Source organism: Gracilinanus agilis, chromosome 1 (assembly GCF_016433145.1).
Source record: "Gracilinanus agilis isolate LMUSP501 chromosome 1, AgileGrace, whole genome shotgun sequence".
Taxonomy (NCBI): domain Eukaryota; kingdom Metazoa; phylum Chordata; class Mammalia; order Didelphimorphia; family Didelphidae; genus Gracilinanus; species Gracilinanus agilis.
The window spans coordinates 57,417,075-57,438,704 of record NC_058130.1 but is presented as its reverse complement, the minus strand read 5'-3'; the positions used below and the strand labels follow the sequence as shown (position 1 = coordinate 57,438,704).

Sequence of the window (21,630 nt, the reverse complement as noted above, 5' to 3'; positions counted from 1 at the left end):
TAAAAATCCTCGTTTTTATAGCATTCATGTTTAGTATGAAGACAAAAATCTTTCAGAAGTATTTTTTTTCCTAGTGGCCCTGCTTAATAGTCTGAAACTTGGCCTTGAACTGAAAGGGCCTAGTTACTCCATGGCATTCTGCTTGACCCTTCAGCTCTGGTCGCTATGCCATCAGATTGAGGTCACTGGAGAAAGAAATGGAATAGCACCATTTGGGGCACAGAGATCTCCAATGGAGGCCAAGACCAAAGACTAGCGGGTGTGCCCCAGATTGTAGTAGATGAAGGCTCTGAGTTGGGGTCGTCTTAGGTACTCCTCAACTTGCTCATTAGGAATCTGTTGCACTAATAGAGGGTTTATATTTGAGGAAAAAAATCTGAGGCCATTAACTCAAGTCCATTGACTCTGGAGCATATAAGGAAGCAGAGTCCTTCTGAATGCTTTCAAAAAGAGCCGCCATTTCAGGGTTGGATCTGATTTGGGAAGAGAATTCTGCCATCACTGGGCTTTTTTCCACCTCTGGTATAGTCAGTAAGGCAGCCACGGCTCTCATAGCCGAGCGCTTGAGTTCATCCTGCTTTTCAAATTCTTGTTTGACGGAACCAGCTTTTACCTATAAAAGGAAAGAAAAAATCACTTAAGAAAGGATAGTAAATGAAACTGATTTCTCTTTATTTGAACTAGTCAGCTGTTAACTAGCTCTGTCACTTCATTTTTTCTCTCTGGGCCTTGATTTCCTCCTATAACATAAAGGGGATGGATATCTACTGATAATCTTGAGTTCTCCTGGCAAAGGGGAGGTTACTTTGGAGGATGGGAATCTTCCTAATTGTTTTTGCTTATATCAATGAGCTGAAAACAAAAGTGGGTTGCTCATCAATTGGGGAATAGCTATAGCTATAGCATATGAATAAAACATTTTCCAGTTAGGAAATGAGTGAGGAATTAAAAAACATGGACAATGATTTGTATGAACTCGTGCAAAACTAAGAGAACAGTGAATCTGATGACAATAAAACTGAAAAATTACTAAAGATTTGAAAAACCAATGAATAGATGAAATGAGGACTACCAGTATGTAATACTGTATATTGGATATTGATCTCTGTATAACAGATTTTGATTGTTTATTTTTGTCACAGAGTTAAATTTGGAAGAGGAGCTGGTGAAAAATAACAGTTATTAAGCCAAAAGGCATCAGTAAAACTTTCTTAGCTTCTAGGAAATGCCAGCCTGAGAGTCAAAATTGGTAATAACCAGGCCACTAAAAGGCAAGAGGCAAAGAGAATTTTGTTCAGTCATTTTTTCAGTTATATCCAACTCCTTGTTGACCCCATTTGGGATCTTCTTGGCAAAGGTCCTAAAGAGGGGTTTCTCATTTCCTTTTCCAGTTCAGGCAGAGGATAAGTGACTTGCCCAGGGACACATAGCTGATGTCTGAGCCTAGATTTTAATGCAGGAAGTCCGATTCCAGGCCCAGCACTATCCACTGTACCATCTAGCTTCCCTGAAGAAAACAGTCCATGAGAAAATTCTCTTTGGAATTTGTCAGAACAGATATTGAGTGACAATGGATGAAGTAAGTAGTATTGGCTGACATTTGTAAAGCATTTTAAGGTTTGCATACATTTTGTTAGGTGCCATAGTACCACTGAGCACTAGGCCTGGCATCTGACACTAGTTATACGGCCCTGGGCAAGTCACTTAACCTCTGCCTCAGTTTCCTCAACTGTAATATAGGGATAACAGTCCCTATTTCCCAAGATTTCAAGATCAATGGGATGTGAAACAAGATGAAAAATTATTGTAAAGCATTTAGTACAGAGTAGGTGTATAAATGCTAATTCCTTTCCCATCCCCTTAGGACTTATAACACCTTAAGGTAGGTGCTATTATCCCTCCGAGAAAATAGACACCACCTTGTGTTATGAAGAAAGGGTGTGTCCTACTAGGAGGATATAGATACTGGTGTGGTGGACCTGTATCTTTGTATTCTCCCTAGGTGCTGGTGATGGGGGAACCCCAACCCCAACCACCCTTGCTAGATGTTATAATTTTCCCTTCTAGATAACAGTTGCCCAAGAAGGAACCGAAGGGTCAGGTAGATGGGTAACCCTTTTAGGCCCCACGTGGGGTTGGATCAATTATTAATATTGGGCTCTGATTAGCCTTGGATCACATTGTTCATGACTGTGTTTGCTCCCTCCCCAAGGGTCGTGATATAATGACAACTCAGGAAGGTACTTATACAATACTTTATGTATGATCTTAATTAGGGAAAGGATACGGATTGGGGATTGGAGACCCTGTCCATCTAATATCTATAATCTATAATCACTCAGGACTGGAGGCTATTGATTCAGTAAAGCTGGAGCACTGTTCTTCACAACCCCTCTGGTTCAGCTTGGCCACTGCCAAACCAGAGAGAGTAGTCTGCTCTTGCTGCAGCTGTGATGGTGATTTCCTCTCAGCTTTCTTATTATCAGTTTTGTATTTGCCTTCACACCTTCAGGAAGTATTCAAACCCTATCACCTTCTTCTTCAGACTTCCCTTCCACCCATCACCACCCAGGGGACCCAGAGACCTAAAGAGCTATGATGATTCAGATACCTAAAGATCTAGGGAGATTCAGAGAGAACCAATGACCAATGGTCAGAGACCCAAAGATCAATGGTCAAAGACCCCTCCCAGATGGCTATTAGGGGTATTTATACTCTCAGGCCAACCAACTTTTGCCCCTGGCACATGGCATCTGGAAATATTCCGATGTCTCCAACTGTCCCCTGTCAATCAAGGTGAGACCAACAATTCTCAGAATTTGAATATAACACTTGTCAAGTGATTAGCCCCTAGGTGATTTCACTACAGACTCATCAGCCTGGAACTTAAGGAAGGTCTTAACACCAAGTCCAGCAAACTTAACCTACTAAGCCACACAGAATCCCAGACCTCCCTGTAAAGTTTGAAGAAAAAAAGCAAATCCTATCTCATACAATTAATTACAAAACTTGGCGGATGTCACTCATTCGTCTGTGGATCCCCACAGTTGTGACGTAGCAGACAAGAGTGCTGACTTGAAGGCCAGGAAGATCCACTGTGGCTGGATGCCTGGGCCTGTCCAGCATTACCTAGAGGGCTCTAGCCAGCTCCCCAAGCAGATAAAAGCTGCCAAGAAGTAGCGAGCCTCCATTGCCAGAGTTCCTTCATCTAGTGAGCTCCCTGTACCAGTGAAATCACAAATCCGACTCTTCACTCTGTCCCAGTATTGACTGCATCCCGAACACCCGGAATGCCCTTCTACCATGCCCTCGATGTCTTGGAATGTCTAAGGTCCTGCTCATCCAAGGCCTCTTCCCTGGACCACCCCTGACTGCGCCTCTCCTCCACATGCTTGTGTGGCTGGTTCCATCTTCTGAGTCCAAGGCCATGGGTTCCCATGCCCTCATCCCATCAGGAGGGACGAGCCTACCTTGGAGGTACAGGTGGCTCGCAACGGTTCCACTAGGCGATCCAGCCTCTGCAGGACGGTGTTGGGACACAGAGTGGACAGCCGGGCCAGCATGATGAAAGTGAGCATCTGCAAAGTGGGGGCAAAAAAGGGATTTGTGTGAAGGAAGAAAGAATAGATTTCCCCAAATATCAATCTAATTGTCCCCGAAGAATTCACTCTTGCTATTTCCTCCTGATTCCCTGGACACTAGGGGAACCCAGGGGCAGGATGGGCTCTAAAGAGCTAGAGGAAGGTTTCTGTTCAAGATCTGGCTGTTGGGTCAGGGAGGTGGCTCAGTGGATAAGAGTTCCAGACCTGGAGTTTGCAGGTCCTGGATTCAAATCTGGCCTCAAGACTCTTCTGAACTGTGTGACCCATGACAAGTCATTTAATTCTGCTTAACCTCAGTTTCCTCATCTGTAAAATAAGCTAGAGAAGGAAATGGCAAACCACTCCAGTGTCTTTGCCCAGTATCTTGCTGAGGCTGGAAGTGCAGTGGTTATTCATGGCTTGACCCCACTGCTGATTTGGCAAAGGAGAAGAAGTTCTAACCGGCTCCATCTCCAGCTGGGGCTGTTTTGTCTCCTTAAGCAGCCTTGTGGCACTCTGCTTCCCAGAGATCCTGATTTTAATTTGGATGCCCACACAGAGCAGGGATTACAAGTGTGCACCACCATTCATGATAGGAAAAGTTACAGGATGGACCCACTGCACCTACATATTTGAATTGTAATCATAGGAAATTAGCTTTGCCACTTACTATCTGTGATCATCAGCACCATTAAGCAAGTTGCTTAAACTCTCTAGACTTTGGTTTCCTCATCTATAAAAGAAGGGGCCCACTAATGCCCCTTCTAGCTCAGAACCTATGATCCTGATCCCAATGATCATGAAACTGCCCTAATTCAATCCTGATTCAAATGCCTTCCCCTGAAACTCCAGAAATGGTAAAAGGTGATGCTTTGAGAGGGCAGAACTTAATTCCCTTAGCCCTGCCTACCTCATCCCACCTCCCTCCAGAAAAAGCTGAAGATGAGATGAGATGGGTTTTCAAAGTCAAGATTCTTTGTCTGCAAGGGGGTTCCCTGCCATTGAGGGTCTTCAAGCAGATGTTGGATGGACATTTGTTGGGGAAGTTATAGATGGGGTGCTCACATCCATTTTAAATTTAACCAGATGGTCCTCAAATCCCCTCCCAGCTCTTTGAGTCTCATACATGTGTTACCAATCGCATGGAGAAGACAGGACAAGGCATGGATAAGAAGACTAGATTTTAGAGATGGAAGGGCTTTTAGAGTGCCTTTAACCCAACTCCTATATCTTTCTTCTTTTCCACACATACATATGTTAAATGTATGTGCACATATGTCTAAAAATATAGGCATACACATGTATGCTCACATAAAGCATATAAAACATGTACCTGTATGCATTATATGTGTATATATTCCTGTAGAGACAGTCCCTTAATGAAAATTTGCCTTCCTTTTTTAATGGATTATGAGTCTGGAACAATATATTCACACTCTGAATGAGTCAATGTTTGGTTCCATTTTTCTGTACTCTTTCCCCCCTTTATCTTTTTTATTTGTTTATTCTTTGTCATGAGAAACGACTCATTGGATATAGGAAGGGGGAGAGATAACTACAGAAATTAATGTGACACGGAAACATAGCAATTAAAATAAAAAATAAATCAATTGAGACTGGGAAAGATGTTAGAACATAGACTAAGAGCTAGAAGGAACCTGGGAACAGAACATCCAAGTTGGAAAGGGACCCCTAGTTTTGGTCGAGAAATAATGGTATTCATGATTAAAAACAGAGAAAGTAATTATACTCGTGGAGGGAGAGTCTGGGATATCAGCCTTACCCTGATGTCATAGTGATCCTTGAGTCCATCTTCCACATGGTTTAAATACTCATAGATGTCCAGTCGGTCCAGGCAACTCTCCAGGAGCGTGTACATGCATTCAAAGGCAGCTTTCCTGACATCCAGCCCATCATCCACTGTGTGCTTGAATGGCCCCATTTCTACCTGTGGGAGAAGTCAATACAAAATTTGAGGGGAAGGCAGATTTTGCAGGAGTGAGAGAGAAGGGAAAGAGGAGCTCCCTTGATAGAGTGACCACTGAGGGGCAGTGCTGGCCCAGAAAGCTCTACTAATATCTCTCCTAAACTCAGAGAACACAGAATGTCAAAGGTGAAAAGGACTCTACCTTATCTGTCACTTTTTGTAGTCTATACCAGAGCAGGACTCAACTTTACAACAGCTCCTCCACCCACAAAAGGGGGCACTAAAAATCTTCAGTGAAGGGGAATTCACTATCTTTTTCTTTATTATTTAATTACTTTCAACATTCATCAAAAATTGTTTTTGAGTGCCAAATTCTCTCACTCCCCTGCCTCCTGAGAAGGCAAGTAATATATCTATTATACATGTGAAATCGTGCAAAACATAATTTCCATATTATCCATGTTGCAAAGAAAAAGTTAAAAATTATACTTTGAAATTTCCACTGAGTTCATCAGTTGTCTTTCTGGAAGTGGATAGCGTTCTTCATCATAAGTCCTTTGGGATAGTCTTGGATCATTGCATTGCTGAGAATAGCCAAGTCATTCAGAGTTGTTCACTGTGTAATATTGTTTTTGCAATGATCTCCTGGTTCTGCTTACTTCATTCTGAATCAATTCATATATTGTCCAAAATTTTTCTGAAATCCTCCTCCTCATTTCTTGGAGCACAACGACTTGTTCACCCATTCCCCAATTGATGGACATCCTCTCAATTTCCAGTTCTTTGCAATTTTATGTAATACATAAATTTTTTTTTCTTTTCTTTCTTTCCTCAATTTTTCTTCTACCACTCTTATCAGACTTTTAAAATCATTCTTTTTGTTCTTCTTTTATCTCTCTGAGGAATCTTTGTTGGGCTTTTGCCTAATTTACATTTTTTTCCTCCTTTAAGGCTTGACTTGTAGCTGTTTTCATTGTCTTCTTCTGAGTTTGTGTCTTGATTTTTTCTGTCACCAAAGTAGTATTTTTATGGTCAGGATCTTTTTTTGTTATTTGCTCATTTTTTGACCTATTTCTTGACTTCAAACTTTGTGTTAAAGTTGTGCTCTGCTCAGATAGAAATCTTTAGGCTTTTTTGCACTGCTGTTTTTACATAGTTCTGGGGGTCTACAAGTATTCACTGCATCTAAAGAGGTGTGATCTGGGGAAAGGTGTAGTCATTGCTCTTTCTGGTCTTTGCCCAGCAAGGATCCCTGGTTCCATGCAGCCACAAGCAATCCTGCTCCTCTTTGCCCTGGAGCTCCTGAAGCTGCTGTTGACACCTCCAAAGCCTACTCCTGGTGCTGCCCTTGTGTTTGCTCCAGGCCAGCCCCCACCCTTGTGTCACAGACTTCTCCTTCCAACCTTCAAAGTAGTCTTAGATTGGAAAAATGTCTCTGCAAGACCTTTTGTTGACTTTGCTATTCAAGAACCAGAGGCATTATTTTTAAATTGTTTAGAAGGGAATGCTGGGAAAGTTCAACTGGGTTGCTGCCTCTTAGACTCCACCATCTTGTTGGTTCGGTTCCCTGAACTCATTATCTTTCAGGATGGCTAATTTTATTTGGGGCAATTGTTGCCTGGAAGCTTTCCCTCATGTCTGAATTGAAATCATCTTTCCCCCCATCTCCTCCACCTAAGGCTCCTCCATCAAGTCTCAGCAAAACAAGTCTTTTCTCATTGCAACTTGAGAGCCCTTGGAATACTCGAAGATCCACTTTCATCTTCCCCCTTTTCTTTGTATCCCCAGTGCTTATTAGCGCACGGTTTGGCACATAGTTGGCACTTAATAAATTTTTATTAACTGACTCTTAAGTTTTCTGTTCTCCAAAATAAATACACCTGGTTTCTTCACCTGATGCTTGCTTAATGGCATTGCCCCTCTCCTCCCACCAGTCTTCCCTTCCTTTCCCAGAGCTTGTCAATGTTCTTAAAACTTGGCAAATAGAAACGAACAAATTATTCAGCTGTGGCATGACTAGGACATATCTGGGTTCTACCGTAGAGATGAGCAGCAACGAGCAGCATTACACAGCACTTTACATAGACCGCACCATCACCCTTGGGAGGTAGGTGCTATTATTATTTCCATTTCACAGATGAGGAAACTAAGGCCTAAATGACTTCTCTGAGGTCACACAACTATTAAGTGTCTGAGGCTGGATTTGAACCCAGGCCTTCCTCATTCCAAATCAGGAAGAAGTTGTTAGAAATGAGAGAAGTGTTTGGTAGTAAATTAACCTTGCAATTATTCTTACTCACTGAGTTAGTGAAGATCCAAGATGGTCTATATACCTCCCTTCATGTCACCCACCCCATCCTCACCCTGTTCCACACCCACAGGCCCAAGCCTGTCACCCCACTGCCCACTTACCTCTCGGATAAGCTCCTTTCGGACCTTGGTCTCATTGTACAAGTGAGGAAGTGTGTTGTCCAGAAAGTCTCGAATGAGGGAGGGCTTGTTGTGAGCAGCAGAATTGAATAAGGCCAGAGCCACTCGTCGGACATTTAGATCTGAGTCCTGAAGAGTCTTTAAGAAATCTCCTGGGGGGGGGGGGGCATGAAGGGAAGGTTAGAAGAGGAAAAAGCAAACGAAACAAAGAGATGGGTGAGGAGTACAGCCATGAAATGACTTAGCTTTTAAATAAAAAAGAGAAAACCAAGTTCTACAACCATATCTTAATTATCTGGGTAATGTAAGCCTAAATATTTCATAACCTTGTTAATAAGAGCTGTAGTTCTAGGATGAGGCATGTGGTCAAGTCGAGAATCATTTCTTAAGCCCCTACTGTGTGCCAAGTACTGTGCCAAGTGCTAAGGATACAAGAAGGGGCAGAAAACAGCCCCTGCCCTCAAGGAGCTCAGAATTTAATAGGATTGGAAGGGGCTTCAGAAATCATCTATTCCAGAACCAGGCCTAGAGACGGGAAGTCCTAGGTTCAAATCTGACCTCAGACACTTCCCAGCTGTGTGACCCTGGGCAAGTCACTTGACTCCCATTGCCTACCCTTACCACTCTTCTGCCTTGGAGCCAATATACAGTATTGACTCCAAGATAGAAGGTAAGGGTTTAAGAAAAAAAAAAAGAAATCATTTTTTCCAACCCTCTCACTTGAAAAAGAGGAAACTGAGACCCAAGGAAATGAGGCAATTCATCCTAGGTCACACAAGGAGTAAGCATCATAGGTGGCATTCGAACTCTGCTCCTATCACTCCAAGTTCAGAAGTCTTACTACACTTTGCAATGACCCAGCAACTTTGGAAGTCCTCTCACCAGGATCATATTCAGGCTCCAAAAAGATCCTGAAAGACAGGAATGATGAGCCAAGTGGAATGATATGACATTAAAGATGAATGAGATAAACATGAAGTCCTATGCTTAAGTTTCCAAAAAAAAAAAATAAATTTTACAATAAGGGGGTGGATGGATATAGATAGGCAGTAGTTTTGTCTGGAAAAGACCTGGGAAGTTGAGCAGGCCACAGGCTCACCAGAAGTCAACCAAGTGACCCAGTGTGGAAAGGATCAAATGAGGTAATGAATGAAACCCTTTGAAAAATGACAAACCTTCTATAAATATCAAGATTTCAAAGATGAAGAGAGAGGTAGTGCAGTGTAGTCAATAGAGAGCTGGCCTCAAAGTCAGAAAGACCTGAGTTCAAGTCCCACCTCTGACACATGTAGGCTGTGTGACCCTGTTATTATTCAGTTATTTTCAGTTGCATCTGACTCTTCATAACCCCATTAGGTGTTTTCTTGGCAGAAATACTGGAGTGGTTTGCCATTTCTTTCTCCAACTCATTTTACAGGTGAAGCAAACAGTTAAGTGACATGCCCAGGGTCACAAAGCTAGTAAGTATGTGAGGCCAGATCTGAACACAGGGAGACTACTATGCCACCTTCCTGTATGATCCTATGAGGCCCTACCCTGGGCTTAACTTCTTAGTGCTCTGGGAAAATTTCCAAGACTGAAAGTTACAGAGAAGGTGCAATGATAGAGGGAGTTTACTCACGTAGGGGTTCCACATCCAAGAATAGAGTTGTTGGTACCATCAAAAGTTTCAACATCAGCAACTGAAGAGACTTTATTAGTGGCAATGATATTAAAGAGACATGAGCATCTGCTTTGCCACTGTTCCCTAAGGATCATGGGGACCTTTCCATTTGATTGGCAGCTGAAATCTTCCAGTGGTGTGCCCCCCCCCCCACCCCTATCAAGCAAGTCTTTTCCATTTGCATCCCCAGCACTTAGTTCAATGTTTTGCACAGAATAAGTGCTTAAAGCTAGGTAGCTCAGTGGATAAAGTGCTGGGTCTGGAATCAGGAAGACTTGAGTTCACATCCAGCCTTAGACACTCATTAGTTGTATGATCCTGGGCACATCTATTTGCATTAACCTACTAGAGAAGAAAATGGCAAAACATTCCAGATTCTTTGCCAAGAAAACCCTATGGACAGTATTGTTGTGCTATGGTCCATGGGATCATGAAGAGTCAGACCCAACTGAACAACAAGTGATTAATAAATCATCCATCCATCCATCCATCCACAGATCCTTCCTTCCATCCATCCATCCTTCCTTCTATCCATCCATCCAGCCACCCATCCTTCCTTCCATCCATCCATCCATCCACAGATCCTTCCTTCCTTCCATCCATCCATCCTTCCTTCCTTCCATCCATCCATCCATCCATCCATCCATCCATCCTTCCATCCTTCCTTCCATCTATCCTTCCATATACCACTGAAATCACAGTCTTTATTGAGTCCTTAGCCTCTAAAGATGAATAGAAATAAGGCATTGTGTCTTCAGGGAAATGCACACACAATTACACATACACACACGGAAATGCACGCATGCTCACACATACTTTGACATACACTAACACTCTTCCCACCCTACTGTTCTGTCTATCTGGTTGATAGCCCAGGGATGGAGAGTCAGTATGTGTGTATGTGAAGGTTCAAGCCACCCTCATTCATCTTTGTACTTGTATATCTGTTCAGCACCCTTCATTTCCATAAGGCTTCCAATCATTTGATCCTCTCAACATCTTCCATAAAGAAAATAGGGCAGGGATTAGTATACGCATTTTACAGATCAATCTAATCCATTATGAACATATCTTTATTAAGCACCTACTATGTGCTAAATCATCAAGCTTATAATAATAAAATTAAAAACAGGAACTGCCCTCGAGTAGCTTACATTTTACTACATTTAAACAGATGAGAACAGACCTAGTCATTGAGGAAGGAGCAAACACTAGGAAGCTCCCCCATCCTCTGCGGGGAAAGTGATATCAACACTTCATTCCTCGGTCTCCCTCTATCCTTGTGAGAGCAGCTCTGGGCTTTCCCCCTTCTGTTCTCAGTGATAAAAACCTTGCCAGGTGACCTAGAAACCAGAGCTCCAGACTCACCGATGCAGTCCTCCAGGAGGATATCCACAGGCTGGGGCTGGTCCGAGATGGTGAATTTAATGGCAGTAACGACGGTGCTACGGGCATGTGGCGAACCTGGCAGGGACCCAGAAGAAAGTGTGAGCCATGGGCAATAGGGGACAATTTGAGATGATGGTCATGGCATTGCAGATGGGGCTGGACCCTCTAGGGCTCCCTGAGTCCTTCCCCTAAGCCTCCATGTCTTCCTCTCCACCCTGAATCTCTCCCCTATTTCTGCAGAAAAGGTGATGTCCACACTTTACTCAGAAGCCTGCCCTAGGAGGATGCCCCTTCCGGTCTGGAACCTCTATTATCGCTAGAGCAGCCCCAGTCTCTGCCCTCTTCTGTTCTTTTTTTTTTTTTTTAAACTTTACCTTCGCTCTTAAAATCAATACTGTTTATTAGTTCCAATGAGGATTAAGTGACTTGTCCAACACAGTTAGGAAGTATCTGAGGCCAAATTTGAACCCAGGACCCCCCATCTCTGGGACTGATTCTCAAACCACTGAGCCACCTAACCGCTCCCCAATTTTGTTCTTGACGAGAGAGAAGTATGGGGGGAAAACCTACTTACTACTGCTCTCAATTATCCATCTTTGAAGAATGGGAACATGAGGAATGATCCGCAACAATATACATCCCAGCTCGCTTTTGTTTTGGCATTTGCCATGAAATAGCATTTCTTTACTAGGTTTATTTTTGCAGTATGCTCTGAGATAAAGAGCATTCTTTAGACTCAAGCACAAGTCACTCACTTTCCTAAGCCTGTTACGTGGCTGGAGAAAGAGAGAGCAATAAGCACAAACAAAAGGGGCTGGCCTAAGAGTGAGAGAACTCTTGCTCAAGTCCCGCCATGTTGGCTGTGTGTCCCTGGGCAAATCATGGTCTCCCAGAGCTCCAGAGAACTCTCCTAGAATGTCAGTTTATGATAATGGCTAGTCTGCTTCAGCCACAGTGGAGGGATTTGTAGCTCAGGGGAGTTCCCTCTATTCATGATGAAATCATAGGTCCAGACCCAAAGAATAATAATATTTTGGGGGGACAATAATAATGGCATTGTCTATTTCACCGAATTACTGAGAGAAAGGGATCTGGCAATCCCAGAGATCTAAAGAAATAATATTATTAATAATAATAAAAGCAATAATAATAATTAGAACTCATATGATGCTTTGAAGTTTACAAAAAATTTTACAAAATTATCTTATTTAGAAAAAATATTAATTATTCATGAATAGGCTGAGCCAACATAATAAAAATAACAATTCGACCTAAATTGATTTACTTATTCAGTGCCATAACAATCAAATTACCAAAAAATCATTTCATAGAGTTGGAAAAAAATAACAACAGAATTAACAGAATTATCTCATTTGGTTCCCTTGGGAAGTAGATGATATTGGAATCCCATTTTCCAGTGGAGTAAACTGAAGGAGTTGGGGGGGGGGGGGAGAATATTGTCAAAATGAGGCTGAATTCTCTAGGCAACCCCTTCTAAGGGCAGTGATCTCCTTACCAAGGCGGGGGGCCATGGGTATGGAATACTGCATATGCTGTCAAAGACAGTTGGTGTACTGTTTGATTTTGCTGAATAATTATTTTTTTCCCTCTCTGTCTTTTTTTAGACTATTATAAGGGATGACTTTACTGGGTGAACAGATGCAGAAGGGATAATCTGGGGAAATGAATGCCATGTAAAAAAATCAACATATCAATAGTCATAAATTTTTTTCCCAAGTGGGCTAGAATGAAGCCTTTAAACTATGAGATCCCCACACCCAAGGGGAGCAGCTGGGTAGCTCAGTGGATTGAGAGTCAGGCCTAGAGACAGGAGGTCCTGGGTTCAAATCTGGCCTCAGACACTTCCTAGCTGTGTGACCCTGGGCAGGTCACTTAACCCCCACTGCCCAATCCTTGCCTCTCTTCTGCCTTGGAGCCAATACCCAGTATTGATTCTACGATGGAAGGGGCGGGTATATTTTTTAAAAAATGAGGCTCCCGGGTGGATGGAGCTTTCAAACACGAGGCCCCGCCGGTGGGTCATTGAGAGCTGACTTTTTCCTTTTCTGACCAGGGAGGCACTTTCATGAGTGGGCCCGGCCCCCGCCATTCTGACCTGCCAGGAGCTGCTTCTGCAGCTGGGGCAGCAGCTGGGAAGGGTTCACCAGGGCCAGCTTGCCCAGGCACTCGGCCACCACGCCGCGGGTGCCCTCCTCGCTGCACTCGCAGTGCCTGAAGAGCAGCGCCCAGATGTCCTCCACGTAGGGCTTGAGGCCCTCGGCAGGGGCGGCCCCGATGGCCTCCTTGAGCGAGTGCAGCAGCAGGTACTGCCTCCTGGGCTGGCTGCCGATCTCCCCCAGCAGGAAGGGCAGGTACTCGGGCAGGTTCCGGGCCCCGACGCAGCCCAGCGCGTAGGAGGCCGCCGACCTCACCTCCTCGCTGGGCGACGAGAAAGCTTCCAGCAGAACCGCCTTCAGCTCCCGCTGCGGCCCCATCCCGGCCACCACCTGGCCCATCTCGGCCAGCGCCAGGAAGGCCAGGACCTTGACCCCCGGGCTGGAGCCGGGGGCCTGGGCGTCCCGGATGAACTGGCCCACAGTGCCTGCCGCCTCCTGCGGACAGGCCACCACCAAGGCCGCCAGGCACTTGGCCACCGAGTGGTGGGCCTGCTTGTGGAGGGGAGGGGAGTCTGGGCCCGCGCTGTAGACGGGGCCCGTCAGCTGCTGCTTCAGCTCTCCGAAGGACAGGCCGGGGGCCCGCGTCCCCATCAGGGCCTGGAAGAAGCCTGTGATGGCCGTCAGCGCCCCGGCCTGCAGCAGGGGCGAGTAAACGAGCTGCAGGACCTCCGAGAGGACGGGGCTGCTGGCCTTGGCCAGGGACGAAGGGTGAGCCTGGGCCAGCGTGGTCAGGAAGCCCACGGCGACCTGCGCCACGTGCATGTCATTCTCCCCGATGAGGGCCGGAATCTCGGCCAGGACCGCGTCGATACTGGCGGGCTGGAGGGCCGTCCGGTAGTTCCGGGCGAGGACGTCTAGTGCGGTCAGCGTGGCCAGCTTCAGGGCCCGCTGATTCTTCCGGAGGAACGAAGCCAAGATGGGCAAAGCGTCGGCGATGATGGGCTGCAGGTCGACCCGGAGCGGGGAGCCCGCCACCAGGGTCAGGGTCTTGACCGTGGGCAGCCGGGTGATCTCGTTCTTTAGGCGCTCCAGGAAGATGAGGAGGGTGGGCTTCAGCTCGGCCCCCAGCCAGTCTCTCAGGTGGGCCAAGATGTGGCCCATGCAGGCGATGGCCCGTTCCTTCACCTCCTGGTCCAGGTCGGCTGCCTTCAGTCTTGTGAGGGTGGCGGTGAATATCTCCCCAACGTAGGGCTGGGGGTCCAAAGTCAAGGGGCGGTCCAGGGGCCGCAGGACCTTCACCAACTGCTGGGTCACCAGCAAGGCCTCCGAGGTGATCTTATAGAAGGGGTCAGATACACAGGCCACCACCGGGGGCAGCAGGACTGGCAGGTGGGCATGGAAGGCCTCGGGAGGGTGGGTACACAGGAGGACATTCAGGAAGGCCAAAGTATCAATCCGCATGTTAGAAGAGCTGGCCTTGTCTGTCAGGGAGAAGATAATGCCTGCGGCCAAAGAGTATAATGGGGGAAGAAGGGGTTAAAAGAAAATGGAAACGATATTACCAGGCGAACCAGATTCTTTATGGAGAACCCCTGCAATTTAGCACCCCCATTCCCTATCACAAACCAATCACCTATTCCCTGTCACAAAATGGTTTATCAATGCAACCCCTGACCCAGTACCATCTTTAATATATCTGGGGAATACTACTAGAGCTGTAACCCAAAGAGATTTTAAAAAATGGGAAAGGATCTGTTTGTACAAAAATATTTAGTTACTTTTTTTGGAGTGGCAAAAAATTAGAAACTAAAGGGATGAACCTCAGTTGGGGAATGGCTGAACAAATTATGGTATATGATGGTGATGGAATACTATTGTGCTGTAAGGAATAAGGAATGGAATGATTTCAGAAAGAAATGGAAAGATCTACGTGAACTAATGCAGAGTGAAGTAAACAGAACCAGGAGAACATTATACACAGTAACTGCAATATTGTGGAACGATCAAATGTGATAGACTTTGCTACTACCAGCAATACAATGATCCAGGACAATTCTGAGGGACTTATGAAAAAGAATGCTATCCATTTCCAGAGAAAGAACTGTTGGGAGTTAGAATGCAGATGAAAGCATACAATTTTTCACTTGTTTATTTGGGTATATATTTTGGTGTTTTGGTTTTATAAGATTATTCTCTTACAAAAATGAACAATATTGAAATGTTTTGCATGATAATACATGTATAACCCAGAAAAAAATAAAGTACATTAAAAAATATGTGTACACACACACACACACACACACACGTACACACATATATATGCTGGGGAGGTCATCTATGTAAATGGATTGGCTTGTTTACCCAGAAATAGTGGGTGCTTTGAAGTATATTTTAACAATGGGGGTAAAACACCCAAAGCCATCCATACTCTCACCCAAGCCCCTTTGTGATTCACAGTTAGGAACCAAGAATTTGGTTTCATAATATGATGGGTTTAGACTTGGAATGGACCTTATAGAAAATCTCATTTTCCCAATGAGGAAACTGAAGTCTGGAGCAGTTTGGTGACTAGATCTGAGTTCAGTTTTTCTACATTCCAAATATAGCACTCTAGTATTAATGAGGTTCCCCATAGTTATGAGACAAAAAGTGTAGAAGACACCTTCCTTTTTCTCCTGATGTTTCTGGTGAATGAAGAAACTAAGGTCCATAAGGGCTGGGATTTGCATTTATTCCTATGTACTTCCCAAGGCCCCCGGTGCAAGGCTTTGCACATAGGAAGCCCAATAAACTATAAGTTGCCTAAGCAAAAGAAAGAAAACTAGGCCAGCCAATTAAGTTTTTTCTTTGACCCACCTTTGGCTGTATCCCATAAATTTTGGTATTTTGACTCCTCACTGTCATTCTCTTCAATGAAATCAGTGATTGTTTCTGATTTGTTCTTTGTATGTTTTAATTAATTAATCAAATTCCTTACTTCTCAGTGAAAGAATAGGTATACAGTGACAAGGGGGCATAGGGACCAGACTGGCTAGTGGAGACCACTGGACAGACCCTTCCTGACCAGGTCATCCCTCTCCTTTCCAAGAGGCTAACCCAGCATGAAAGTGAAGCCTGGATAACAGCCCAAGGACACAAAGCACCCTATGCTGTTCCAAGGATGCCCAGGTTGCTGTTATTTCACTATTTCCTTGGTAACTGGGTGAGCAGGGGGTTGGGAGAGGGAACAGGAGCTAGTAATGGGGTTAGGGAGAGGCAATTCCTTATGAGGTAAAGGGCCAAGGGCTCCAGTATGATTACAGCTTCTCTCAGCCCAAATGGAAAGAGGATGAAGATCTAGATAATGAACAGGACTATCAAGGCAAAACATGGTGGTGAGAGGCAGGGGTGCTGTTCCATGGCAAGTCAATGTGGCTAAAGTGATCAATGGATAACAGATTTAGAGCTGGGAGGGGTCTCAGAAATTATCTAGGTCAGGAGCCTACAAATGACACCCCATAGGCCAAATCCTGACCACCACATACTTTTACAGAGTCCCATAGGCTAAGAAGGCTGTGGGCTGGATTTAGCCTTTCGGCTGAGGTTTGCTTACCTCTGTTCTCATTTTACAGATGAGGAAACTGAGGCCCAGAGGGGTTTAGTGATCTGGCCAAGATCACAGAGGTAAGATTTAAATCCAGGTCCTCTGACTTAAAACCCTGTGCTTTTTCCAAAGCAGCACTTTGAGAGAAGTAATTGTGGCCAGGATTGGTTTGGGGGAGGTTGATCTGGGTCTAACTTTAAGCAGTTCTCCCAACTCCCCACAAAGAGGATGCCCCCAACCCCCCAGCTGCAACTTTGTCCACCCTCCACCCCCATCCCGGGTTACCTGGAACCAAGGCAGGGATATGCTCAGCCAGGCTCCCAGGTAAGACTCCAGCTAGTTCTGTGAGGACGCTGAAGCAGCCCTGGCGGGACTTGACACTCCGATCCTTGAGCTGTCTCTGAAGAGCCTTGACAATGTGGGGCACCTGCAGGGCATCTGAGGTGCTCAGTGACAGAGGATGAGGACTTTTACTCCCTCCCTCATCCCAAGCACAGAGACCCTCCCATGAAGCTCTGTGAAGGGGTGAGGGACCACTTGCCCTCCTCTGGCTCCTCATCTGTTTCCACTGGCCTTTTAAGCTCATGAAGGGTCTCCTGGTCTGGAGTTGGCTAACCTTGGGGCAGACATGGTCCTTTTATCCCAGTAACCCCAGGATCATTGACCTAGAGCTACAAAGGGGAGTTCAATGATCTTCAAATCCAATTTCCTCATTTCACAGATGGGGAAACTAAGACAAGGAAAAGAAATTATTTGTCCAGCATCACACGGGCAGATTTGAAACCAGTCCTTCTGAAGTTCAAACCCAGTTTTCTTTCTATTCTACTCCCAGGAATGAAAAGAAATCAGTCTGCCAAGGAAGAATGAAGAAGGTCCAAATGCCACCATCTCTCCTCAGTGCCTCCAGGACCACAAAGCATCTGGGCATTGAGAATTCTTAGATTTGAAGGATGATTTTAAATTAAATTTAGTAATTAATAATTATTAATTTAGTTAACATTAAATCAAAGATTTCAGAATTGAGGGAGGAAGGCCCTACTCTACAAAGGGTGGGATAAGGTTATAGACCCAAGAAGGTCGTGATTCACAGAGTTACATGGAAGGGATTTTGGAGACCCTTTAGTCCGGCATTGATGAAGATGTGGCACGCATGTAGAGCCAGCACTTGGGGAGCTGCTCCGTTCCCCTTCTTCCCAGTGCCACCCAAAGCAGGTACTTTCTCCCTCAGCTCTCTTTGGTAATGTGGCTGGGGTGTGTGTGTGTGTGGGGTAGCTCACAGACAGCTTGAATTTGCCCTCTGGGCACTTGAACTCATTAAAATTTTGCCAAGGCTGCTCTAGTCCAACCTCTTCATTTTTATTTATTTATTTTTTAAACCTTTATCTTCCATCAGAATTAATACTAAATCAGTTCCAAGGCAGAAGAGTGGTAAGGGCTGGGCAACAGAGGTTAAGTAACTTGTCCAGGGCCACACAGCTAGGGAAGTGTCTGAGGCCAGATTTGAACCCAGTACCTCCCATCTCCAAGCCTGGCTGTCTAACCACCAAGCTGCCCCTTAATCCCCTTATTTTAAAGATGGATTCTGAGTCCAAGAGAGGAAATAGCCCAGGCTGACAAAGTTAGGGGCAGAAGCAGGATCTGAATGCTCATTTTTTGACACCAAAGCAATATTCTTTCCAGAAGCCTCCAAAAGAACAGGGATCAGCCACTAGGGAAGCTGCTTGGTAGAATTTCCCAAGATATCTCCATGTTATTGTGGAGGGCTGACGGGGTGAGGAACAGAGAAAAGGAAGACCCTCATGAGCCTAAAGGACAATGGAGAAAGATGAGTAGCTGGAGATTACAGCAACTGGGACTGTAACAATCCCTCCGTCCCCACCTCCCTCTCCCAGACCACTGGACCACTCATGGCAGGATACCAAAAGAGAGTAGATGAGCCTACAGTCCCTCTGCCATATATACTCCATCCTGGATCCCTCCCTGCTGTACCCATTCTCTGGATTCTGACTCCTTACCTGATTCTGCAACATGGTGAGAGGAATATTCTCCTCACTGCCCATCTCGGAGCTACGGAGCCAGTTTTGCCCAGGATGCGTCTGTCTCAGCAGCGAGATGTAAGCCCCAAAAATGTCAGCCTTGACGTTCTCCTCCCGTTCCTTGAACCTGCTGATCAGGACTGGAGAAAGGACCTGGTAGAAGTCCTGCAGCAAGTCATGCCTGGTGCTAATGATGGCGGCCACACACTTGGCCGCAGCTCTTCGGACTTTCCAACTCATGTCGTCATCGTCACTGTACTCGTCATCACTTTCTGGGGATGGCACAATCCAATGAGTTTTCATGGTGCTAGCTCCATATGTCAAACTGGGAAACCCCCTTTACTATTATTGGCAGGATCATCGATTATTACTATCCATCTATTATTGTTATCAATATATTTTATAGTAATAATAATTATAACATAAAACAGCGATTAATATTATTAATTATTCATTCTTTGTAGATGTTACCCCTGTGATTGAGCCTCACAAGAACCATGTAGTCCAATGAGAAAAACACCAGTTTCCGAGTCCTGCCTTGGTCATTTACTACCTATATATGTTTGACTTTGGGTAAACTGTTTAACCTCCATGGGTCTCAGGTTTCTGACCTGCTGGATGGCTCCTGAGATACTTTCTATGCCTAAATTTATGAACTTCTGAAAGTAGTTCTATTATTGTTCCCATTTTACAGATGAGGAAACCAAGGCACAGAGAGGTTAGTTGCCTCCTCCTGAGTCAGAGGCAAGATTTGAATGTAAGACTTTCTTACTCCAGGATCCTAATCATTACGGCAGGCTGCCTTTCAGAAAACAGGAACAGGGAAATGGGGATTTCCTTATAGGAAATCAACTCTCAGATATTGGTTTGGGAGAGCAGGACAAGGCTGGCATGCCCTATGAATGGGTACAGAAGGTTTACATATGTTTAACTCTAGAAGTTAACTTGGAGCGCTACAATATAGAAGAGTGGACCAAACAGGCTGGCTCTCTGAGTAATAATGCACAAATTGGCCATTATGAGTTCCATCTAGGTAACAATGAGTCCCCAGAACATGGTCGCCCAAATTATCTAGACAGAGCAATGGATGGTTTTGGAGATGGCCTTGGTCCCTGGCCATCAGCCTCATCCTTGGTTCTAGTTGTCTTGCCTCTCCCAGATATCTGTTGCCTGACCCCCTGACCGCCACGAGGGAATGACCAGCCCAAAACAACATGCTTTTTCAGAGGGCAAAGCTGGACCCAGAACCAGAACCAAAGTCCTGCTGGAGCCCAGTCATGTCAGGTCTCTCTTCCTCAAGCAGCTCTAGTGGGGCAGGGACCCAGGGATAAGCCCCAGGACACTGGGGCCTGGGTAGAAGCTTCCAAAGGCGCCACAGACATGGGCATACACTTATGAATGATCACAAAGATGCTCATGAACATTCACAACAAAGAAATAAACTTGCCAGAGGCAGCTTAGACTCAGACAGAAACAACAACCACATGTAGACCCAGAGACTCAGATATACCATCCCCTTTCTCTTTCTGTATCTCTATCCTTCCTTTCCTTTCTTTCTTCCTTCCTTTCTCCTTTCCTTCCTTTCTTTTTCCTTTTCTTCCTCCCTTCCTCCTTTTCTTCTTTTGTTCCTTCCTTCCTATCTTCTTTCCTTTCTTCCTTCCTCCTTTTCTTCCTTTTCCCCTTTCTTCCTTTTCTTCCTGGCTTCCTTCCTCCTTTTCTTCTATTTTTCCTTTCTTCCTTCCCTACTTCCTTCCTCCTTTCCTTCCTTTCTTTTCTTCCTTTTTTCCTTCCTTCTTTTTCTTCCTTCCTCCCTCCTTTACCCCTTTTCTTCCTTTTTACCTTTCCTCCCTTTCTTCCTTCTTCCCTTCCTCCTTTCCTTCCTTCCTTTTTTCCCTTGTTCCTTTTCTTCCTTTTTTCTTCCTTAATATCAATTCTAAGACAGAAGAACAGCAGCAAGGACTAGGCAATGGGGCTTATGCAACTTGGCCAGGGTCACACAGCTAGGAAGTGTCTAGGGTCAGACTGGAACCCAAGTCCTCCCAACTCCAGGCCTGATGCTTTATCCACTGAGCCACCTAGCTGCCCCCATATATCCTTTCTAGGAATGGATAGGATGACTTGATCACTGTTCTCAAAGTTAGAAGTGGAAAGCAGAGGGACAGGTGAGCAACATGAGATGAAGATGCCTGGGTAACAGCAATGCGGGAATCTGGGGCTGGGGTAGAAAGAGGGAAGCCCAGGGTCCCAGGACAATGGTAGGCAGAGTGCTCAGACAGAGGTGTTAAAAGATTGCCCTTAGATAGAGCACCAGGCCTAGAGTCAGGAGGTCCTGGGTTCCAGTCTGACCTTAGACACTTCCTAACTGTATGACCCTGGGCAAGTCACTTACTCCCATTTGCCTAGCCCTTGCCACTCTTCTGTTTTAGAACTGCTACTAAGACAGAAGAGTTTACAAAAAAAAAAAAAAAAGTTGCCCTTTATGAAAGCCCTGAGAGATAGATCTTCCAAGTTTTATTATCTCCATTTTACAAATGAGGAAACAAATGAGTGGACAGAGGTTAAGTGATCTGCCAAGGGTGGCTAATGTCAGAGGTGGGATTTGGACCCAGATCTTCCTGACACCAAGTCTGACACTCTTTTTTCTTGCCTGTGCCATTCTTCATTTATATCCTCCCCTTGCAAGTGTCTGAGCTCTAAGCTGGCAGGCGCCGGGTCTTTCCTAACCTCCATGCCTTGTTCTCCACTAACACACAGCTCTATACAACACACGGGAATGTTGGCTGAACTGACCCCCCCCCCCGGGCTGGCCCCATCCCACTCTGCACCTGCAACACCCAAGAGTTGGTGACCCTCCCTCCAGCCCTCCCCACCCTGAGGTCACCCCAATATCCTGAACCCTCCTGG

General features: G+C 45.2%; 1 protein-coding gene across 1 annotated transcript in view; it reads right to left on the bottom strand.

Moving 5' to 3' along the window:
- Nucleotides 1–8: 8 nt before the first annotated feature.
- CAND2 (cullin associated and neddylation dissociated 2 (putative)) overlaps nucleotides 9–21,630 on the bottom strand; it is a 51,830-nt gene continuing 30,208 nt past the window's right edge. The window contains exons 8-15 of the mRNA XM_044667082.1: nucleotides 18,706–18,998; nucleotides 16,976–17,117; nucleotides 13,107–14,609; nucleotides 10,970–11,065; nucleotides 7,921–8,090; nucleotides 5,365–5,529; nucleotides 3,471–3,578; nucleotides 9–613 (exon numbers count right to left, since the gene is read on the bottom strand). Of these exons, the coding sequence (XP_044523017.1) occupies nucleotides 386–613; nucleotides 3,471–3,578; nucleotides 5,365–5,529; nucleotides 7,921–8,090; nucleotides 10,970–11,065; nucleotides 13,107–14,609; nucleotides 16,976–17,117; nucleotides 18,706–18,998 (2,705 nt within the window). The 3' untranslated portion in view covers nucleotides 9–385. The remainder of the gene's footprint in view (nucleotides 614–3,470; nucleotides 3,579–5,364; nucleotides 5,530–7,920; nucleotides 8,091–10,969; nucleotides 11,066–13,106; nucleotides 14,610–16,975; nucleotides 17,118–18,705; nucleotides 18,999–21,630) is intronic.